The sequence below is a fragment of the Uloborus diversus genome, chromosome 7 (genome assembly GCF_026930045.1).
Source record: "Uloborus diversus isolate 005 chromosome 7, Udiv.v.3.1, whole genome shotgun sequence".
NCBI lineage: Eukaryota > Metazoa > Arthropoda > Arachnida > Araneae > Uloboridae > Uloborus > Uloborus diversus.
In genome coordinates, this window is record NC_072737.1 from 72262448 (window position 1) to 72279315 (window position 16868).

General features: G+C 31.9%; 1 protein-coding gene across 1 annotated transcript in view; it reads left to right on the plus strand.

Annotated features, from left to right (window-relative positions):
- LOC129225809 (2-Hydroxyacid oxidase 1-like) overlaps nucleotides 1–14767 on the plus strand; it is a 104342-nt gene extending 89575 nt beyond the window's left edge. The window contains exon 11 of the mRNA XM_054860322.1: nucleotides 14319–14767. Within this exon, the coding sequence (XP_054716297.1) occupies nucleotides 14319–14542 (224 nt within the window). The 3' untranslated portion in view covers nucleotides 14543–14767. The remainder of the gene's footprint in view (nucleotides 1–14318) is intronic.
- Nucleotides 14768–16868: the final 2101 nt, after the last annotated feature.

A 16868-nucleotide genomic window follows, 5' to 3' on the forward strand; every position in this document is an offset into this window, starting at 1 on the left:
CATCTAGTCTTGCCTGAGTATATTCGGTAAGTTTAAAAAGAAATAAAGGCGTCATATACTGTTCGGCGATCATGTAATACTATGTGTAGGGTGCGTACAATTAAAATTCCACAGTGAAATCGCTATAACAGTGATAAAACGGGGCCTTGACTCCAAGTTTATTATAATAGTTATGAGGAAGTCATGGAAGTAATAGTAGGAAGAGCAACTTTATAAAAGCACAACTTTTTAGTAAGTTGCAGTCACCTGTTTTAAGATTTTAAAGAAGATATATGCTTTTGTCAGATGACATCTAAAATTTCAATCCTTTGAAACTCCAAAAAACGTGTTTTAATTTATGACACATTTGTGAATGTGTACCGTTTTTTTCTCCTAATATTCTTTGTTGCACAAAGGTACTTATTACTTCTTTAAGAAGTTAGCAATTTTTATTTTAATTTAAAAAGACATTTTGCCAAAAAGAAGGTTAGTATTCGACACAAAAGAAACTACTCCAAAGATTATAATTTTAGGTGGATGCGAAGAAAACAAAATTACATGCGTACTTAGTGCTTTTCACCATGCCAAGTGGACTGATAAAAGTATTTATTGATTGAAAATATTTATTTTTTTGAAACTAAATTCATTTCTTTTAGACGAAACCACCGGAAGTAAAACTAGCGTATTTATATTTAGTTTGAAAATGTGCACAAAAGCTTTTAACAACGCTTCCTCACACCTGAATTCGATGTTCTTAAAGGATATTTATCTTAAAAAGAAATAAATAATACACTCTTTCGAAGTAAAAACGCAAAATTTTGGTGGACATTTGGTGTCTTATTAAAAGAATGATGGTCGCATAATTTTTTGATGATGCATTTCCTGCTTAACATAAATGAAGATAGTCAAAATATTTAATGATACTAACTGACTGTCAACGTTTGCATTATAATTTCAGGGACTGGATTTATATACAAAGAACTGCGTAACTTTGTACTTAAACTTGGGCATGCAACTTTTTATGTGGTTTAAAATATCGTTCGAATTTAATTTACTTCTCGTGATCCTTCAATTCTCTTTATGAGCAAGGGCAATAGCAATGTCAAGTTGTAAAAGACTATCGTTCTCATTTTCCACCTTATTTCAAGCATTAATCAGCAAAAAGTAATTCAACCTTTTACTGTTACAATTATATTTGATGAGAACTTGATTTGTGGTTATAAGGTTATAGTCCCTACAGTAACTATTTTTACTAAATATTTGTTTCCAACTTTAGAGGGAGTTAGTAAATGTTCTTGCGAAAATTTAGGAATTCAACTACTTTATTTAATTTCTTACCCCATTTAAGGTACTTGTTACTATTGAATTTTTCTTGAATACTTCTTATCAGTTACTTAATTTTTTTTAAATTAAGAACTATATGAGCATTTACTTGAAAAGTGATCTACAAAAAAAAAAAAAAAAAACTGTACATCATTTTTTTCAGGGTTCCAAACATCGAAAATGATTTATCTAACGAAGGTTTCGAGCATTTGGATGCCATAGAGGAGAATTTCATTGACGCTGATTTCGGTGGCAACAACAGAAACTATTTCCAACGTCACCACGTGCTGTCCAACATCGAACTCGTGAAAGGCAGAGGATACTTCAAAACGACCAAAGTCGACCAGAAATACGAAACATACGAGAGGTGCATTGGTTCATTCCTTGTAACTGAGTACTTCAACTATTTGGTAAATCCCGAACAAAGCTGGGAAGATCTCCGTTGGATCACGACATTGACTGATCTCCCAATCGTTATTCGAGGCATCCTGACTGGTAAGTTTGTATAAATGCATCTGGTATGTATGATTTTAGTTGATGTTTTGTAGCTATTCGTTTGAAAGAGCAACAAATATTTTTTTTATTTATTCGTAGTGAAGAAAAGAGTACACATAGCAGTAAAAATCCGGCCAATTGTTGACGCTTGGATTTTCGCACCCTTTTTGATGCTGTAGTTTACTGAACAATTTCGAAGTTTAATTAATTTATGCTTATAGTTTGTAAGTACCTGATTTAGGGGAGAACTAATCACCTTTTAAACAAACTTGTGCTCAGTATTGAAGTTCTAATGAGCAAGGGAAGATGGGGCCGGCAGGTAACTGGGCATTTTCCCGGTAGACCACCTTTGCTGTTTCTAGACTCATTAGTTGATTGACCGGGGGTTGACAAGCGAAGCGAGTAGGGAGCGGAGCCTCCTAGTTGGTGTTGAATTTTTTTTAACGTATGGGGATATTCTACCTGCAAATAAAAATATCTTTGTCGAATCATTCTTTCAGGTAAATTCATAAATACATATTGCAGTTGAAGTAGGCATATAAGCATTGAGAGCTTGTTCCTTTATCGATTAATTAATTTCCCTTTTTCATTGCGATGTAGAAACATTTCTGCAATCTGTTACAATTTACCTAAACTAACAATCTCTCTAGTCATTTTTTTAAAAATATCATTAACATTTATAATAAAAAGAATAATTCGTCAATGATTAGCTGTGTTAAAAATTAATTTCATTTATTTTAGGATGCTATGCCGTCAGAGCCGTTGAAAACGGTGTAAGTGCTATTATGGTTGGCAACGGTGGTGGACAAACAGTAGATACAGCTCCAGCTTCAGTCAGTACACATACATTATTTTTCTCTTTTTAAGGGCTTCATTTTTTTTTGGATCCATTGAGTTAAAATACGTTAATTTATGCTTAGATCGAAGCTCTTGCCGAAGTTCTGGAAGCTGTAGACGTGTATCAAAACATTGAAGTGTACTTGGAAGGAGGAGTGCGATGGGGAACTGATATTTTCAAGGCTATAGCTATGGGAGCCGATGCTGTCTTTATCGACAGACCTGTCACGTGGGGAATGTTCCATAGCGTAAGTACAATAAAGAGTCTTAAAGGATAAATGACTAGCTAACCATTAATGAGCAGGTTTGTCTTGCATCATCAGTATCAAGTTTGTAACCAATATTATAGGAAAACTATTAATGAATTTTCAATAACAACTACAAAACATCTTTTCCGAACATGACTTTTTTTTTTGACAGGGTGATTTTTTTATTTTAGTGCTTCTGAGTCACCAACAGCGAATTTTTTGCACATTTAAATTTTGAAGAATTTTTTTCTGAAGGACAAGCCTTTTTTTAAAATTTGATCGCTGTTTTTTTGATACGTACTCATTCCTTAATTTTTTTCTATCATATAAGCTTGTTCTTGCCCTTAAGATTGTTAAGATAATTTCAAGATAATGTACGCATAATTAGTCAATTGAAAGCAAGTATCTTAGTTATGGACACATATAACCACATTAAATTTTGTGGCCATTCTAACTCAAAATTATTATTTAGGATTGATGATAAAACAACATTGACTAAATTTAAGAAACGATAAATTAATACGAAGTACCGTCCAGAACTAAATGAGCCTATTTTCCAACATCGTATGTTTAGCATCTGATCGATATATTAGTTTTTAAGACAGCAAATTATGACATGCATACCTTTTAGACATTTAAAGCTAATTTCTGACAACAAAATATACCTCTCTTAGCTGATAAAATGCATACTTAAAAAAATTAATTAGCTTAAATAAACGAATAAACAAAGTAATAGTTAAAAAATACCTTTAAAATAGCTAAATCAGAAAGAAGAAACACGCGCATTTTTCAGCCAACTTTGTCTGAAGCAAATCGGTTACGTTCATAATATCTATTTCCCCACCGCCGCTAATTTTAAGTTTTTTTTTTTCAATTGTTCAAAATTGAACAAAAAATTCTTCAACTCAAAAAGCGAAATATGGGAATAAAGTGTCAACACCTTTGTGACCTTTCGAAAAAGAAAATAGGCTTGTCCATATTCGACTATTCATTTAAACATTTTTTTAGGGGACAAACAGACAAACCGACAAACCTATATTTTTCTCATACCAAAACTCTACTTTCCAGTTGTAGATATTTATTATCTTTTAAACTGATTTATTTATTTTTCTTACTTTATTTTCGCGGCATTTTCGCGGTATTTTGAGATGCAATTAGCTTTATTTCGTGCTCTTTCCTTCTGAAAGTGATAAGTACACTTTTGTGAAAAAAACAATATATATATATATATATATATATATATATATATATATATATGTGTGTGTGTGTGTGTGTGTGTGTGTGTGTGTGTGTGTGTGTGTGTGTGTGTGTGTGTGTTAGCTGCACTTCTTTAAAGGTGCTACGCTACTTTATTTCCTCGGTTTTTTTTTTCATATCTATTCTATCAGATGAGAGTGACATATTTTGTTTTTCGAAACCGAAACCAGGGGCACTTAAAACATTAAAAAGGTATCTTACTCGTAATGTGCAGTTTTATCTAATTAAGAGAATATTGAATGGATGCAGGAAAGTAGATGTTGTTACATTGGAAAGTAGGCTCATTTGGTTTTAGATGGAACTTCTTGTTTAATTTTTCTGCTGTTCGAATTGACAAATCAAAACCGTGCAAATTTGATTATATTGTAATGAAAATAAGGTGTTTTAATGTTGTTAAAACTTTTTTATGTATTTCTTTAAAATATTAGAATTCAGCTAGCACGACCCATACTTGCTTCGGGTAAGACCATAACTAAACAAATGGGAGTATAATTAGCCTAACCGGGGTACTCCAATTTTTTCCAAAGTATATAATAGCATTTAATGAAAATACCATAGCTATAAAAGTTTAATTTCTAAGCTCTGCCCCCGTCAGAATAAGTTTCTTCTATGAGCTAGAACTGTAACATTTGTATCAAAATCTGAAAGAAAAAAAACTTAAAGCATGCTCATATCTAGGTATTTACTTTACTTTCATTTAAGATAGTTTGATTTGAATTATTTTACTCAATTGATACAAGTAAAAAAAAAAGTAAGTCAAAAAAAAAAGCGAACATTTTAACTGGTGAAAATGCTGTTAGAAACACAATTCGGCGTAGCGGTAAAAACGCTACTGGTCACTTAAATTAGCTCCTAGCTTTCGTGATTTGGAGAGACTGCAATATGAATGCTTTTTGTTGAAATTCAAACTATGCGATGCATTTTTTGCAGAAGTATTCTTTTGTCTCTAATTCTTTACTCCTCAGTTTCTTTATGCATTAATCTTCTCAATCTATATATGTCTGTTTTTTAAAGAATGCCTTCCTGCTAACAAACTGGACCTACCTATGGTGTACGTAATACATTATAAGAAAATATAAGTACATGATAATTAATGTTTTAGCAACGGTAATTGCTTAAAAAGAAATTATGACGCTCCATGGCCCTTGAGATTTTTCTATCTCTCTTACTTTTGTGAGGATTATTAATTGTTCTTATTTCTTATTTTCCTAAATCTTCTTACAGGGTAAATGTGGAGTCAGAAGAATCGTCCAACTGCTCAGGGCTGAATTCGACAGAGACATGGCCTTTATGGGTAAATTCATATTATATACTCTTAAAACATTGCTATCATATAAGCATACACATTGACACTTAAAAACATTCAGTAATTTAAAGATCTACACATTTATTGTGCTTTATGTTGAGCTGAAAAAATGATCTCAATTCATCTCTAGCGTTAGCATTTACAGAGTTGTGCTGCATGTCAGCAAGAGATACACATGAGGTAATAACGTGACTCGTTCAGTTTTTTTTCTTTATTTATGTTTGAGATAGCAAATGCCAACATAGTTTTACTTTTACACTTTTCTCCAATTTTTGCAGCGATTACTGTAACTTTTTTATGTTGATTGAAGTTAGTCAAATAATCTTCTTTAATAATTGTTTTCTGCTCTACTCCTGTCAGTATTGCTGACAAATGCTGCTCTTCGCGCAAGTGTGCTATCATCTCCTGATGTTACTTTAATTTAATAACTAACCCACCATTAGATAAGAATCCACAACTACTCTTTCGTGTAGTTTAAAATGATCCCTTTTTTTATTCTTTGTTATCGTTTTGGTAACAGTCACAATCAAACATAGTCCGAAATTCAATGAGTTAGTACCCCACACTAGTCTTTCTCCGAACGATTCTTTTTTTCCCGCTGTAACTCCGCGCAGGGTTCCTCCATTTTAACTACCTTTCTAATCTTTAAAATCGTGCCTTACTAGTGAAAGTTGCTAAAACATTGAAAAAGTTATGTATAGTTCTCATCCAAAATATATATTTTGAGAATTAATATAGTATACATGATTTGCCATTTCTTCTATGCTTTGTAGCAGTTCCAATTCAAATTGCCTAAAGGTGTTCAACTCAGATTCTAATACTGTCATCTTTCATTGTTTTCAATTTCAGCTGCCTACTACCATTCAAAATAGTAACAAATTTATTTATGACTGTTAGTCTTATTTCAGTTTAAATTGTATGCTATGTTTTGAGAACGTTTTTGTAGTTTTCATGCTCCGTCATAATAATGTATCAATTTCAACGACACGCATGTATACCGGCAGATATTATTCAACATCCAGCGACTAGTTTTGTCCTTGATATGAACTTAACAGTCTGGAGTAGTCAAAGACCGAGGTGGAGGCAAATGTCCTCCAATTAGTTTTAAGGTATAAGTTTGAAGGTAATTACAGCTTCAATAAAAGGACATTTGACCCCAGCTAGAATATTAACGATTCCAGACTAATGACTGCCATAACACGAACTAAAATGTAGTCTCTGAATATTAGAACTGGTTTGTCGGTGTATAGTTCCTGATTCCCGGCTCAAGGCGTCCTCGTGACGCTCCCCCCAAGCTACCTCTGAGTCACCCACTGAAGACGATAGAAGTCGTGGACGTGAAGCGTTGAACACCACTGCCGCCATTGCAGGAGTGTAATTCTTTCTATAGTTTGATGCAATCGTGTTAATTGTCCAATTAATTTGGACAACTTATTTTGTTGACATGCCCTCCCACTGTTGTGTGCCAAATTGTAAAGGCAACTATGATGGAAATAAAGTGTCCGTGTTTAGATTTCCTCAAGACGAACAACTGAGATCTAAGTGGATCCGGAACATCTCTCGGAAGGATTACAAAGTCACGAATTCATCAAGAGTAAGTTCTATTTTCTACTTTTATTTGAGTTAATACATTCATCCTTCGCTTAATGTCCAAAAATATTACTTAAAAGCATGTCGGTAGAATTTAGAAAATGCACTCTAAGTACAGTAGAATGCCTTTATAACGCCGACCAAATCTCTATTAACCGCACAACTTTTCAGAAGTAAACAATAAGTTTTGCAGTTAAAAAAACGGTCTGTTCCGCCTTGCAAACGTGAAAATTGTTGTGAAAACTGAATTTTTGAAAGTTTTTCATCTTTCCATATTAATGCAACTAATCTTTTACAAGAAAATCAGAAAGATTAAAGAATTCAGCGTGAAAAAAAAGCAACCGATCTCTTTTGAAAATGCAATTGTTATGTAAACCAATGAAGTTAGCAGAATTGCAGGATAACAAAATTTCTTTTAAATGTGAAACCCATTAATTTGTGAATGAAAAAAATGTATCTATTGTATAATTGGTGCTATAATTTCAGTTAAAACTTATTCTGAAGTACAAACATAAATATATTCTGAAAACAAGTTTCAAAATTTGTGAAATGATCTATATTATGTCAAAGCCTATGAAACGGTCTTCTACTGTACTTGAAGATTTCTGTGTTATTTGATGTTAAAAAATTGGAAATAATTATGATTTTGTAGTTAGCATTGCTTGACATTGAAGAGACATATTTAATTGAGCAAAAACATGACCCATTTTTCTTTTGTTTATTAATTTTAAAGAGAATTATTTTATATAAACTTGATAACACTTCTTATTCTTCTAAAACAGTATTTTTACACATATCTGCCACTTTTCAAATAAGCTGAAATTGACTTGTGTAGTACTACTTACTTTCAAACCATGCATATGTTAAGTTAAAGTCCAAGAAATTTTATCAATATCAAAGATAGTAGTAAGAAAAATGCTGATCAAGGACCAAATTTTACCTACTATGAGGTAATTTGGGCCTATTGTAACATTGAGATTCTATTTTCTTTATTTAATTTATTTTATTTTTTTTAGTGATGTCTATTGTTCTTTTCTCATTAGGACGAATATGTGTAGACGTGTGCATGCTCATATTTAATCGTAAAGTAAAATCGAGAATGTCATTCGGCAAATTGAGAACTTTCACCCTACTAAAAATTTTGGTTTGAGCGCCCCTGTATGCATAAGATTCAGAATGAACTTAAAATCTGCCTAGCTTGGAGGTTTTGTGTGTCAAGAAGAAAAATTTTCATATTTGGTATAGAAAATAAAGCCGATACATTTGTGGACATTTCAATTTACCAAAATTTGCATTCAGCCTTGAGTTCAGTAACACATTTATCAGTTCAAAATTGATGATAGTTAGAATTATTGGTATTATTATTGTCATTATTTATACATTTCAGACAGTCAGACATGATTATCGTGTTGCTGATTGAGATACAATGGCAGCAACATACAGCTACTACAAATTCTTATGTCATTTCTACGCAGTGTTAAAACAATTAATGAATAGTAGTAACTGCTTTAGGCCTGGTTTTTAATATGGTTAAGTGATATTTCAATATGCAGCTACTGTGGTTCCCAAACGTGTTTGTACACTTTGATATTTTGTAATAAAACCAAAATAACAAGAAACTGAATTCAAATATGAAGTCCAATATTTGTTCACATTATTCTTATGTCATCTATATAAATAAAACAGAATATATTGTACATATGCATGTGTATGTTCCTTATACAAACCCACAATTTATGTTAGATCTCGACCAAATTTGGTAGGGAGGAATTTGGGCACCCAAGCATGAGCGTTGGGGGAGGGGGGGTGTTTCGAATGCCGAAAAAGAACTGGACCGTTTGAATTTTAATTTTAGAACCCTAAATGGGCATTAAATTGCTTTTTCTACCTGAAATAATAATAATTGGAGTTTCACTTGCTATTCGGCAGACAAACCGATTTTTAGGTTCGTCCGAATGCTTTAAAATTCGACAAGCGAAAAGTAGACGAAGTTAAATAGTCAAGAATTAGGTAAAAAATGTCACGCTTTTATTATATTAATTTCAGCAGTCTGCAAAGCCTTTTGGTATAATAATTTGCACAACTAAATTCCATGTCTGTAAGCAAGGAAAATAGTTTACAAATGCTGCGTACTAACAAATACCAAATTTTTTGGAGTATAGGACACACTTCCAAAATTCAGATGCATTTTATACCCGAATTCGTTGATATTCTGAACGACAGAGTGAGGTGGGTTTCGTTTGATGAGGTTGCAGGCCAACACAACTTGGTTTTCCCATTAAAACCCAATATATATATATTTTTGTAAAGTTTCTTTTTCTTTATTTTGTAATATATATATATTCATAATCGTCAGTTTAGAGGAAAAACTCACTAAGTGCACTTAGATTAACTTCTTGAAATGTGGAAATTGTATTTAAAAATAGTTATTTTTAAAAAAAAGGTGATTTTCCGTTGCAATATTTGTTGGTATATATAATATATTGTTTTGATGTTCAAGTTTTGTATTAAGTTTTGTTTTTGTAATTTGAAAAAAGAACAAGTTTTAATAACCAAATGTGCTAACACCTCAAAATCCACTTAAAATGCACCTAGTGAGTTTTTCCTCTTCACCGACGTTATGATGTTGAAAATTTGAAAATTGAATTTCTAATTTTGTTTTTAGGTTTGCGAGCAACACTTCCAAAAATCGGATATCGAGGTAGAAACTTTTGTCTACGACAGCAAAACAGGGGAAAAAATTTCAGCACCATTGAAACATTCGAGACTAAGGAAAGATGCAGTGCCAACTATATTTTCTGGTTCCCCTTCATACTTCTCTAAAACTGAAATCGAGAGAGAAGCTCCTGAAGCAAAGAAAGCAAGAGTTGAAAATGACCAATTAAAACTTGCCATTCAGTTGAGCCATGAGAGCAAAAAAAAGTTTGACGAAAAAATGAAGTTTTCTTCATATAATGAACTGACTGCACTTTTGAAAACATACAATGTTCCCTCAAATTGGACTGTTTTCGAAAAGTCTAGTTGCACAATTTTTGCTTGGTTAAATATGGAAACTGCTCCATCTATTGTAGCTTCTGTCGTGATAGATTCAAATTTGACAGTAAAAGCCTTTCTTGGGAGTGTTGAAGTGCCTAAATGTGATGAAATGCATCTTCCAAGAACTATAAAGGACCTTCGCGAAATTTCCTCAATTCTTGACTTTTTAGAAACTGTTCGTCTAAAAAAAGCAGCAAGTGATGCTGAACAATCAGACGCCCTTCCCCTATTAAAGCATTTAGTCGATAAATATATAGATTGTGATTTGTTATCGCAATTTATTAAGGACCAAATAAGCCTATCGAACATGCAAAAAATCAAAGGCGCTACCCTTCCAATCTAATGGTTTTTGCTGCTCTTCTCAATTCAATTTCACCCCATGCCTACCGTTTTCTTAGGAACTCAGGTAGTGTAATTCTTCCACATCTAACAACAATAAGGCAGCTTACATCTCATTTTAACATAAATCTCGCAGAAGAACAACATGATGCTTCATTTTTAAAATTTATTACAGAAAAGTTCAAGCAGCTAAAAAGTGAAGAAAATGTTGTAGTCGTAACCATGGATGAAATACACATAAAACCGTATTTTGAGTATAAAGGTGGGAATTTGATCGGCATGGCATATGATAGTGAGCATGCTGCAACCAGTGCACACACATTTATGGTTCAGAGTATTTTATCTGACTTTAAAGAGGTTGTGCACATATTGCCTGTCAAAACCATATCTGCAGAAAAACTGCATATCATACTTAAAAAAATTATATTAGGGCTAGAAGAGATAGGTTTTTGTGTAATTGCAGTGTCTAGTGACAATAATTCAATTAATAGGAAGACAATGTCTTTATTTGTTGACCCTCCAAATTTACAAACACAATATCCTCATCCTGCTAATCCAGATAGCCCTCTCTTTTATGTTATTGATGTAGTTCACATTTTTAAATGCATACGTAATAATTGGTTGAACCAGAAAAACCCAGGTCAGTGCATGTTTTTCCCTAACTTTAAAGATATCAATAACTTTGTGATTAAAGAACTTGAAACTGCCTCCTTTGGCACTTTAAAAAAACTTCATGAGCTTGAATATGTAAATTTAGTGAAGTTTGGTCATGGTTTGACACTTAAGTCATTAAATCCAACTAATATAGAAAGACAGAATGTTAAACTAGTCTTAAATATCTTCAACGAATTTGTTATAGATGCATTAAATACTTTAGGGGAAAAGCATGCATTACCACATTTTCAGGGAACTGCAATGTTTATTGAAATAATTTTGAAATGGTGGTGGGTAGTTAATGTAAAAACACCCAACAAAGGTAATCGCCTAAAAAATTCTTTTATGTATCCACTAACTGATGCAGAAAATGATGAAAGGGTTTCTTTTCTGAAAGAGTTTTTACAATGGCTTGATATATGGTGGAATTCAAATTGTACAACTGGAATTTTGACAAGGGAAACTCATGCTGCGCTAACTCACTCCACTAATGCTCTTCTACAACTTTCTTCGTATTGTTTAAGTAATTTTAAAATGCATTATTTTCTAACAGGTAAATTTCAGACCGATCTATTAGAAGCAAGATTTGGGAAGTACAGAATGTTGTCTGGATCAAATTACAATGTATCAATAGCACAAATATTTGAATCTGAATCAAAATTAAGACTTCAAAATTATCTTCCTCTTTCTTTAAAGTCCTCTACTTATGGCAAAATTTCAGTTGACCAATTTGATATTGAAATCGAGTCGGAAGAAGCAGAAATTGATACTTCATTCAAAATTAATATTTCTGTTAATGATTCTGATTTTGATGAAATTGAAGGCAGCATGCCTGTGTTAACATATCTTGCAGGTTACTGCATCTACAGCATTTGCAATAGAATGAAATGTGAGCCATGTAGGGAGCAACTCACGACAGATCGTGAATTAGCAGTGGAAGACTGCTATAAATTGATTGGATCAATAAATAGAGGTGGTTTACTTTTCCCCAATGCTGATGTTATACGTATTGTAAACGTGTCATATATTGTAGCACAAAAACTACTGTCTCCCAAACATGAAAATGAGTTTTTGAAAACTTCGAAGCAGAGGTTTTATATGTTTAATCTGATTTTAAAGAATTTAAATAATTATGAAATTTTCAACGATACGGATGTTTGTTGCAATGGTCATATATCCGATTCTATTATCAAAAAAATTGTTTGGGTGACAACAAACATATTACTAAAAAATTATTGCCGTAAGAAGAATGATATTGTCAAAAAAACTGTAGCAGCAAGAAAACTTCAAACTCTTAAGAAATAGAGCTGTCATAGGTCCTTAAATGGAAAAAGCTAGTGGAAAGATTAATATGTTTTGGTAAGAGTTTACATGATTTTCATAATATTTTAATTTTAATCTGGATTTCTGATTTAAATTGCTGATAATTCTCTTCCATTTTTCTTTTTTCTACCATATTAAATTGAAAAGAATCTAAATTTTACATATGTTTGCCCGCATTCAGCTTAATATAAGGCACTGGTTTAAAGCAATAATTTTTTTTTTCAAGCTCTGATTTAAACCCTTTTTAGGTTGAACTCTAGAACCTCCCTTACGTTTAAAATTTCATTTGCTCTGTTTTTTTCTTACAAGGAATTAGCTTTCTTCCTCAATCATGATTTGGCCTTAGGGTTTGTCCACACTTTATTATTGTTATTTTATTAAAATCTCTCATCCTATTCTCAACTTGAAAATTCATATATTCCATAAGTTGTTGGTGTGACTGTTGGACACTTATAAATTAGTAGCTGCCATATTATTTATCAACAGTAGCCACTTAGAGCATTTTTTTTCCTTAAAAAAAAACAAAAAACAATCAGGCACTCTTAAGGAACAGCAGTAAAAGTTGAGTAAAAAGAATTAATGTTTAGTCAAACAAATATACCGCCTATATTTCTCCTTCCCTCAATTTTATTAAGGAGGATTGTCTGACTTAGAATTAACCAAATATAAGAATATTAAGATCAAATGAAATTTTGTAGTGTTGTAATCAAGAAATCACATGCGTTACTTCATTCTTTTTAGTGTAAACCAAGCTTAATTAAATACAACATTACTCATTGTATTTATTTCCATATAAAATTTCATTAAAATTGATCATACTTCATAATATAAAAGGTTTTTTGGTGAAGTAACACTTTAAATATGTTTCTGTATTTTTTTCTTTTTTTTAACTGTCCATTTCAAATTTTACTGCATTTTCAAATTATGAATTAATTAGCGACAAAAGTTTACAAAGTCTTTTTTAAATTAAAAATGATTTTAATACTAAAAACAATGGTATCTGTACCAATGGTTATGTTTTATATTCTAATTATTTATGCAATTTGAAACAAGTGTTTTGAAAATGAAATATAAAAAAAAACGCTTTCTTTTATTTATTTTTTTTTTTTTGGGGGGGGGGGGGTTAATTTTTCCAAATAGGAATTTACACCGTTGAGTGCTGAGTTAGTTTAAAATATTTTCATTTGAAACCATCTAAATGTGTCTGTTATATGTGTTGAACAATAAAAATTAATGCATAGAAGTTGTGAGTTATTTTGCCAAAAACATTGACATGTACTTATGCTGATATATTTTCTTGCTTACACTTTAGTTTATGTAGTTCTAAACAGTTTTCAATTTACTATTTTTTAATATGCATACAGTTATTTATTTTTTTTTTAATTACTGAAATTTTCCAACGCTATACAACACATTACTGTTGAAAACATAATGTTGATTTAAACATACTGAAAGCTGAACACAGACTGCTTACATTTAATTTATAATGAAGAATGTTAAAATTCATGTGATAATTTTAATAGCAACTATATTTGCTTTCTCCGAAAGAAAATACGCTTAACATGCATCAGAATAAGCGATTTTTTTTATCAAAAAAGTAGATTTCGAACCGTGGAATTAAGAAAGAATAGTCTAAAACCATCTGCAACACCCCTCCACATCGTCTTCTGGTGATGACTCATACCTCCCGTCCCGAGGCCTTCTAGTAATCCCGGTGGCGACGCTCAAGGACGGTAACTATCAGAATATTTCAATTTCAACAAATTAAACATTTCCGCAACAACTTTTAGTTTCAGTTATTGTTCTAAGTTATTACTAAAAAATTCAGCTCATTCACTTTTGATTAAAGTAACTTTATAGGACTAATCCTTATTTTAACTTCAGCAAAGCGATCCTCCTTGCAGCTTTTTAACTTTTTTCTTTCTTTGCAGGAACGAAGCATGTAAACGAAATCACCTCCACCATGTTGGTGAGCGAGAATTATTTCCACAGCAGATACAAGCCCGATGACGTAGATGCAAGAACCACAGTCCGTGAAGATCAACTCGAGTGCCCGTTCGGCTACGATTACGACGAGGGTTACCAGCAAGATCTCGCAGATGTCAATGATCTCAATTTGATCAAGAGAAACGGAAAATACCGCACATATCTTTAAGTGAAAACTGCGTTTCGCGAACTGAAGATAGTTCTGTGTAGAACAGCGCAGTACAGCCATTTTTAAGCAATCAAGCAATAAAACATTTTAAATAAACATGCACTGCTGATGATGTAAATTAGACAAAAAGCTATTTCCTCGAACCTTGAATACAATTTTTTTAAAGAATATTTTTAAAAGGATTACAAGTAGAAGTTGAATAAATTATTGCTGAATTTTATGTGAGGTCTAGCTACAACTGCTAAACTTTGTATTATAAGTGAAACCATCGTTTTATGTATTCTGCAAATACATTTTATAGAATAAAGAATTTTGAATTTAAAGTTATGTATGTGTGTGCATTATTTTTATTTTGTATGTAGTGTTTTAAAATAATGATGGTAATTAAAAAAACCTAAACAATAAAATTGCGGATCACCGTCAGGGCCGAATTAAGCTGCATGCCGCCCCTAAGCAGATTTGAAATCTGCCGCCCCCTCCCCCAAAAGAAAAGCAAAAACTCAAAAACACGTCAAAAAGTGTTCCCGGATTTAAACTGTCAAGCTTATGAAGAAATGATGACTTTTCACATTCAGGGACGTACCGATGGGAAGTCACTTCGAGCTCCCAAAAAATTCCTTATTCGGCAAATTTTGCTGACGATTCGGAAGATTTGGAGGTAATATTGCAACATATTATTTTATTCTTTTTTTTTAATTTTAAAAATTGCTTTTTAATGATGCCTTACGTTCCTTCTCATTAGATGTTATGTACGTATGCGTGTAAGCTCGTGTTTTATCACTCGGTAAAATTAGCATTTTCCTCCTCCCGAAAATTTTAGTTCAATGCGTCCCTGTTTAAATGTATGCTGATCAATTACTATGATTGAAAAACGTTTGATTTTCATAAGATGTGTAAAAGTAATTATTATTACTATATTTCAAGAGAAAATTGTCTCTGAGAAAAATGAAAGAATGCTAATATTTTACTTTTAAGAAAAAAAAATCATATAAAAAATGTATGGCTGAAGCAAAATTTGCCGCCTCTGAAACTTTTGCCACCCTAGGAAACTGCCTACTGTGCCTATTGGGAAATTAGGCACTGATCACCGTATTACTGCTTGTTTATTGAATCATAATAATTGAAAAAGATTCCAGTCTAGTGATACGATTCAATGTACATTAAAAAAAATGCATACCAAAGAGAAGAAAAACCTACAAAGGCCTAGGAACTTTTAATGAATCTTACTTTTTTAGAGTTCCGAGAAAGTTTTAGTGTTTAGCAGCCCTATCTATGTTTTATGAAGCATATTATATAGGAGAGAGTGTTATACCCCGAAACACTTTTTATGTTTTAATTTTTAACCTCGAATATTTCTATCAGATTTAAAATCTAAAAGTCTATTTATCTACAATACACTTTTTTAAAAAATTCAGACAGTTAAAAAATAAAATATTTCCAGCCATTTAATCCCTTCAGACCTGGTGTCCGGTATACCGAACACACACTTTAAACAGCTGCTAATCATTTAATAACTGATTAAAATACTTTTTTTTTGTAGTTGACCCTTTTATATTCTGTTTATTATAATATGTAAAATAATTTTTTGTTATGGCTCATTTTTCCAACCATGGATTCTTGTCTGAAAAGCGATGTTTTTTTCCTGATTTTTTAAAAAATATATAATTTTTAATTAATTGTTTCAACGCTTATATTATGCTTTATTATTGTTCAAGAACATTTTATAATGCAGTTTGTTCAGTTGTTTATCGTTTTTTATATGACATATTAATTTCAAAAATATAAGTCTGAAAAATTGGACGTGCCAGAACTATTTAAATTTTTCTCCTACAAGCTTGAAATTTTGTCCATAAGACACCCTTTACCATAGTACACTGTGTACGAGATATAAACCTTTTTGGTAAAGTATTTCATAATTCCTACTGAAGGGGTTTTAAAGTTCGAGTTCTAAACTGACCCAAGATACTATTGTTCCTTAGGACACATCCTGTTGTACCATGGGAAACTCTTCATAATTTGGTAAACATCCATATACTTGAACCAATTTTGTGCCAAAACATCATGGTAATTAAATAAGTCAAGAACAATGAATAATTAATTATGAATAATGAATTAATATCTAACACTAGTCGACCCGTTCGGAACTCCGCACTGTGCTTCGAATCGCTTCATAAGGCATTTCTCTCTTTAAAATTTTAAAAGGAAGAACATTATGAAGAAGAACCGAAAAAAAGTAAGCGCAGAAGAGAAGGCATGTAATTTAAACACATCACTAACAAAACCTCGTTAAATACAACGTTGTGATAATTTGATCATCGCTCACCCT